The sequence below is a fragment of the Euphorbia lathyris genome, chromosome 10 (assembly GCF_963576675.1).
Source record: "Euphorbia lathyris chromosome 10, ddEupLath1.1, whole genome shotgun sequence".
Taxonomy (NCBI): domain Eukaryota; kingdom Viridiplantae; phylum Streptophyta; class Magnoliopsida; order Malpighiales; family Euphorbiaceae; genus Euphorbia; species Euphorbia lathyris.
The window spans coordinates 65151880-65159533 of record NC_088919.1 but is presented as its reverse complement, the minus strand read 5'-3'; the positions used below and the strand labels follow the sequence as shown (position 1 = coordinate 65159533).

At 32.7% G+C, this 7654-nt stretch overlaps 1 protein-coding gene across 1 annotated transcript; it reads left to right on the top strand.

The window, feature by feature from the left end:
- Positions 1-3897: 3897 nt before the first annotated feature.
- Positions 3898-7274, top strand: LOC136209919 ((+)-borneol dehydrogenase 1-like). The gene is made up of 3 exons (XM_066001554.1): positions 3898-4208; positions 4273-4529; positions 6531-7274. The coding sequence occupies exons 1-3, from the start codon at positions 4165-4167 to the stop codon at positions 7169-7171; spliced, it is 942 nt and encodes a 313-aa protein (XP_065857626.1). The 5' UTR covers positions 3898-4164; the 3' UTR covers positions 7172-7274.
- The last annotated feature ends 380 nt before the right edge of the window (positions 7275-7654 follow it).

The following is a 7654-nucleotide window of genomic DNA, read 5'->3' as shown; positions in this document are numbered from 1 at the left end:
TCCGAAAACAAGTTCGTCTAGAGGAAGTTGACATTTATTATTAGTATTATTATTATTATTTGATTGAAGAGCTAGAGGAAGTTGAATTAAAATTCAGTAGTTGGATTCCATAAATATTGGATTTAATGCTTAGTTATCCGACAACAACAAGACCTTCAATTATATTGATGCGATAGGCTTAGAAAACATCTCCCATGAGTTAAATGCAGACAGAATACATGCATATGGAATTTAAAGAAGAGTTTAGATAAATTTGAAGTTTATATCAACATTCTCTTTAAAACAGATTTCGCAAGCAAACTCTTACCGTATGTGAATTCATTATCACCGGAGCAGAAAAACAAGAACAAATGTGAAAAGACAGAGAGCAGAAACTTTCAAAAAAATCTATTTTTTTTTCAACTGTCTGTCTAGACTATCAATTTTCACAGTTCCATTCTGTATATGTATAGAACTCGAAAGAATACATCTGTTCACGAATAAACACGCTTGTTCATGGATAGACACGACTATTCACGAACGAATAAGACAGGTCACGACAGATACGACTATTCACAAACAAACCCGACTATTCATAAATGGAGGTGTTTATTGCTATTTAAATTAATTATATAATTTTTTTTTGGCCTAATACATTACCAGCTCCCTGAACTTGTCTAAAATAGTAGATTGGCTCCCTAAACTTTGCAAGTGTCTCACCAGCTTCCTAAACTTGTCCATAAAAGTAGATTAGCTCCCTGAACTTTGCAAATGTCTCACCAACTCCCTAAACTTGCTTATTCTGTAACAACTAAATAAAACTTATTAAACCTAAATTCTAAAAATACGTTTCATCTATTCGAGAGGTAAATTTTTCGCTTCTCCTACCTTTCAACCTATTATAAGAGTTAGTGTTGCATGTTTGAGAGATTGAATGAATTAGGATCGAAAGTTAGTAATTATGGTTTTTATATTTAGTTGTTACAGAATAAGAAAATTGGGGGAGTTGGTGAGACACTTGCAAAGTTCAGGGAGCTAATATACTTTTATGGACAAGTTTAGGGAGCTGATGATACGAAGTAAGCAAGTTTAGAGAGCTGGTGAGACACTTGCAAAGTTCAAGGAGTCAATCTATTATTTTGTACAAGTTCACGGAGTTGGTGATGTATTAGGGTTTTTTTTTTTTTTTTTTTTGTCAAACATTGACAACTTTTGTTTCAACTTTAAATGGAAACTATTAATATTTAATTTCTAATAAGCAAGCATTAAACACCATATTAATGAACCCAACTACTGAATTTTAAGTCAAAATTCTCTAGCGAAACTTATACATTTTAAGTCTACCTTGCTACATAGTCTTGGACGAAAACGATGGAACGCAGAAGAGTGAGAGGGAAAGAAAGAGAGAGAATGTATGTTAAAAGAAGAAGAGATTAGGGTGGCCGGATTATTGGAGCCGACGGAAATGGAACTGTTGGCCGGAGTTGGGGCCGGAATTGGAAAAAAGATGGCTGAGTGATGAACCTTAAACCTAACAAAGTGAGACAGGGCGGAGAAGCCGCATAGTGTGAAGAGGGAGTTTGACCATAGGCAAACTCAATCTTAATCATTGACAAAGCTATGAAAAGACTTCTGTATAGAGTAGCGAATGGGATATACTGATAGTAGTAGTCAATTTGGTATAAGCAACGCTATAGGGCTGCCACTCCTTGTTTAAGCAATCTACCCTAGTCCACTAGGGACTAGGAGAGTCGGGCATTCGACATTCGTGAAAGGAGACGAATGTCTCTATAGGTGGAACTATATGGGCACTATGGGCTTCGGAGTTAGCACATAGTGCGTATCTCATTTTAGGACGAGGTTTAATTACAGAGAGTTCTACCGGGATGGAATGCAGATAGACACATTGATGGGACGCTAAAACGGGATAAACCCCTTTCGTAGGAATTGGCTGGCCAAGACTTGAGGAATTCTTGGCGCTGTATAGGGTTTTGGTCTGGCTCAGATTTGGCCCGGTGACACATAGGCGGCCGTCTAGGACATCCCGTTTAGGAAGGCCTACGATCTAAAAAATAATTTCAATTATAATACAACAATAATTGAGATTTCAATTGTTGAAAAATTATATTTAATAGTAACTATATATAGAAAAACAAAAATACAATTTAGTAAATGGAATCGAAAATTGACAACAATAACACAAATTGTTTTATGTTTTGCTAGTCATCGTCTCTTAACAACAATAGCACATAAAAGGTCTTCAAAATTTATTTCACAACTTTTCTCTTAACAATAATAGGAATGCGTTACAAATTTAGTCGTATAGTCATTAGGGAAAAACAAATTTAGCAACCACGTAAATACAATTTTAAGCTAAGATTCACTAGACGATACTATTTCAATGTCATTAACAAAGGATAAGTGTTTTTCGGTAACAGAAAAGTCTTTTTGGATAGTCAGAATGCTAGAAATTGAAGGATAGACATAACATAAAATTGCACATGAAACAAAAAATCATCTTTCATTAATAAGACTTGAAATTATATTGTTTTGTACATAATGGCTAAATCAATTTTCACCCAACAACCATATCGATCAATTTATACATAATATAACAATTAATTGTTTTGTTCTCTGCCAATTATCAAAAAGTCTGATCTTAAATTGATTTTTCTTGTTGAATCAAGAATTAGTTACATTTCATATATATTAAATTTTAATTTATAAAATGATGGAGTATGAGAGTTGCCTAATGCCTCTAAAATACTTAAAATTAATTATATTTTATATATATTAAATTTTAATTTATAAAATAATGGAGTATGAAAACTGATTAGGACCTCTAAAATACTGAACCCGCCGCTAATAAAAAAGTCTAATTTGAAGGTTCATTAAATGGAGATTGAAAGTTAGTTAGATCAAATTAATGAATCAACACAATAATTCATATTGCTTTCTTTTTGGTACAAATAATTCAAATTGATATGACCTTATATAGTATATTTAATCAAAATTAATTATGATATATACAAGACTTTCTAAGATAATTGTATAATTAAAATCTAGATCTTACTAGATCTTAGTCTTAATATATCACCTCCCTACTAACCTTGTCCAAACGGTTTGATTGGCCTCTGAATTTTTAAAATTTGTTGATAGTTCCTTGAATTTATTTAAAATGTTTCGATAACCCTATAAAATGTAATCAAGTAATTCACTCGATCTTATTAATATTAATCTTATTACTATCAATTGGTGGAGGCTTTGGCAATGAGAGATAGCATGGAGTGTGCTCTGTCTATGGGATACTGTCATGGGCGTAGACAGGGGCCTTGAAGGCCTTGTCCCTCTGGCCGCAGGAACACCTTTGACTCCGGATAGTTTCAGTCCCCCTGTCTCAAAAAAAAATTCAATATTTTGGACCTATTAGGTACTCCTAAATCCAAATTTCAAATTTTTTTAGCCTGTTAGACATCTCTAGATCCAAATTTCTATTTTTTTTTTGCCTTCTAGGCCTCCTCAAATCAAAATTTTTAATTTTTTACCTGTTCGGCCATCTCTCAATCCAATTTTTTTACATGTTAGGACTTTTCAATGAGATTTAGCTTAATTTTGAGAAATTGTACATTAATACTTAAAAATTAGTTATTGACTATTTAAATTATAACATGCAGATATACAAAAAAAAAAAAAAAAGAACAAGTTCGATTTAACAAATTTTTTTATGAACGCATGTGTAAAATCAGCCCCGCAACCGAGTAATCCTGTATTGGCCACTGGATACTATAATAAAATCTTTGTTTCGGACTCAAAGGAAGTAGTGACTTGTGTGACTAGCAAATGCAGAGATCTCTCAGAGGTTGTAGCGTAGTAACCATCAATCCTTGTTGGATGGTTTTTGTTTCACGGTTAGCAAACCATGTGGTTTATATGTTGACTCGAAATGCAGATTCTATACTAATTCTTTTATTGATTTATCTAGTCCTGTATTTATTGAGAGTATCCTAATTCGGGATGCTGCTCCTCGATTATAATAACTCATTTTTTTTTAATTAAATGCACATTAAATGAGAAAGTAGACCCTTTCACCATCCATTTTCTACTTCTTGTAGTAGTTTTTAAAATTATAAATTCCCATTAAAGAAGAAGCACAAAACTTAGAATTCTCTTCTTTCGATCTTCAATATGGAAAAGAAGGCTATTCCTATCCTTGTAACGCCAGAACAAAGGTAATCTACTAATTAAAAAAGTTTAATATTCTATTTTTATTCAACTAGTTTCATTCAATTTCAGGTTAGCCGGAAAAGTAGCGATTATAACGGGAGGGGCAAGCGGGATAGGAGCCACCACAGTTCAACTTTTCCATGCAAATGGAGCCAAAGTTGTTATTGCCGATATTCAAGACGCCCTTGGCCGAGCCCTTGCGCAAAAGCTCGGCCAAAACGCCATTTACATCCGCTGTGATGTTAGCAAAGAAGAAGAAATCAGCAGTCTCGTAGACCAAACGGTTATCAAATACGGGAAGCTAGACATTATGTACAATAATGCAGGTAAGGGTGATAATTTTTGACACGATTAACACGACTTGATTCTTGTTTAAGGTCTCTTAAAATAATTTTTAATATTATCTCGGACAAATTTTTGCACGCTAATGGCTCTCTGAACTTGAAATGTGTAAGATATTGAGTTATATTTGCTATATGTTGAAGTTAATATAAACGAAGTTGTTAGAATTTGAATCTTTGACCTTTTGGTCTATGTGATCCGATAAGATGTTAAGAAGCCATTTGATCGAAAAGTTTAAGCCAATACGTAAGACTCAAAAATAGCTAGTATTAATATTCATGACAATGAAGGTTGTCATTTTTCTTATAATTATATCGTGATCAAAATTTTGTACAAAATAGTAAAAACTTATCCACAACGTTTCCAAGTTACCTCTACTTAAAATATGCTTTGAACGAGCTAGTTTAATAGCTATTTGTATCAAGCAAGCGATTGAACCAAAAGTTTAAACAAATAGTTTAATAGCTATTTGTTATTGTTAAACATCCCACGGTATTAAATGAAGAAGCTATATTTTTAAATATGTGAGGCAATCCTCACACTTTGAAGTGCTTTTTGGGATGTGCTATATTTTTTTACATTGTATCATAGACATGGTTCAATGTTGGGGCTTCCGCTGGTATTAGCGTCATGCACCAAATGAATTGGGCGTGTTAAATATCTCACATTGTTAAATGAGAAAGCTATATGGCTCCTTAAATATGTAAGACAATCCTCACCCTTTGAGGTACCTTTTGGGATGAGTTAGATATTTGTTTAGAGATATCATCTCTGACACACTTCATCGATAAATGTTGTCAAGACTTGAACCTTCGACCATTTGGTCCAAGAAGTTTTAATACCATTTAGTCGAGAATTCAAATCCTGACAACCTCGTTAATTGGTTGAATTAAAACAAATAGAATCTTGACAACCTCGTTAATTGGTTGAATTAAACTTTGGTTTTCAAATGGTTTCTTAACAATTTGATTTGTTATTTGATAACCTCCTATTATTGCCCGATTGCATTTAGGGGGCGTTTGTTTTGGGGTTTCAACAAAGGGTAAGGGAAAGAGGAAAGTTGAATCATTTTGTTGATGTTTGTTTTATTAATTCAATCATTCTCTTTACATTCTTTTAGTTTTGAGTTTATCACTAATTCCTCTAATTTCATTCTCTCAACGCCCCTAAGATTTTTCATTCTCTTTTCTCTCTCACACTAATTTCAACATCTATCTTCCTTATAAAATTTCATTTTTAGTTTCTATTTTGTTTTTAATTTTAATTTTGATAAATAAATTTATTTATTTTTAGTTTTTTAATCTTTGGATTAAATTCACTTTTGATCCTTATACTTATATATTATTTATTTATTTATCCTTAAAAAATATTTTTAACTAATTTTTACTTTTTGATTTTTATTTTGATCCTTATATTTATTTATTTATATTTTTTTTTATCCCTAAACTAATCTCACTTTTGATCCTTTTACTTATTTGTTTTTACTTTTTTATTCTGAGAAATAATTTTGACAAATATTTTTCTTTTGTTATATTATTCAGTTTTGGTATTTAATTTTAATTATTATTTTCTTTTTAAAATAGAACTTTTATGCATTTTCTTTGATTTATTTTATTTCAGTTTCATCGTCTTTTAATTTTAATAGTTGAATAATTTGGTTTTTATTCTTATATTATATTTACCTCATTTGAACCAAACAGCCAGAAAGAGAATCATGGATATATGATTCTCTTTTGTGGAATTGAAACAAACAGAAAAGGAAATTTAAGGACATTCCATTCATTTCTCTTTGTTTCCCTTTCTTGATTCCATTCTATTACTCCTATGCGAACCAAACGCCCCTTTAATAAATCCAAAACTTCAACTTCCCCATAAACTTTCAAAACTTCCTAATCATCACAAGCATTTGACACGTGAATGAGCGTGTCTCCCATTTCAAACCTTATACAGAAATTGACATCACATCAATCCTACACTAAATGCAGGAATAGTAGATAGACCATTCACAAGATTCTTAGAGAGCAAAAAATCAGATTTAGATCGCCTAATAAGCATAAACTTAGTTGGTGGAATCCTCGGAGCCAAACATGCAGCAAGAGTCATGATCCCCCAAAACACCGGCTGCATCTTATTCACAGCAAGTGCCTGCACAGCAATAGGAGGACTCGGAACTCAATCATATGCACTCACAAAACATGGAATTTGGGGATTAGCAAAAAGCTTAGCATCAGAATTATCCCCAAATGGAATTAGGGTTAATTGCATTTCACCTTTTGGAATTGCAACCTCTGCAGGTGGAATAACTGTCCCTAGATTTATATCAGATTTTGCTTTGAGTTATACTGGTAATCTCAAGGGACAGATTTTGAAGACAGAAGATATTGCTAAAGCTGCTCTTTATCTTGCTAGTGATGATGCTAATCATGTTAGTGGTCTTAATCTTGTTGTTGATGGTGGGTTTAGTGTTGTTAATCCTAGTTTTGTTAATCTTTTTGCTACTTTGACGAGGAGTATTTATTTCATCCAAAGGTTTGTTAAGTTGTATGGAACTCCATTGATTGTTTCATTTATGTTGGGGTTTTTGGTGGTTTTGATTTCCATTATGTCATCATTTATGATAATATGAAGCAATCTAAATGAAGTTATTCGGCTAAAAAGCCACCCAATAATGAGAACTTTCAAATATTTTTTGGAACAATATATCATTTCAATCAATTCATACTTGTACATATCCATATGAAGATTTACATTAATTATCGGATCTGAAGTAATGAATATTTCTTAAAGATGCGAACGGTATTTTCTGATCTCGTAGATTGATGTCGACGGTCCGTCCATGTATCTATATGGTATGGTGAAGGAAGGAGAGTCATTTTGATTATGAGAAACTGTTACACAAAGGACAATGAGTATGCAAGTGGCGTTAGAGCAGGCCGGCTGACACCATAACGTCTAGGTCCAATGAAACGAGAATATCTGACAACACGCTTGCTATATGGTAGGGTGCACTACCTGACATCATTACAGCCTGAAGAAGGTTGCAGAGTCGACAAAATATCGTTTTCAGTGAGTCATTAGGGCACATTCTTAGGACTAAGATAATTAGTCC

What these genes read in the sequence shown, in the direction of transcription:
- LOC136209919 (XM_066001554.1), top strand. Translation starts at nt 4,165, where the DNA reads ATGGAAAAGAAGGCTATTCCTATCCTTGTAACGCCAGAACAAAG. An exon ending in CTTGTAACGCCAGAACAAAG is followed by an intron (nt 4,209 to 4,272) that starts GTAATCTACTAA and finishes ATTCAATTTCAG; the next exon opens with GTTAGCCGGAAAAGTAGCGA. An exon ending in CATTATGTACAATAATGCAG is followed by an intron (nt 4,530 to 6,530) that starts GTAAGGGTGATA and finishes CACTAAATGCAG; the next exon opens with GAATAGTAGATAGACCATTC.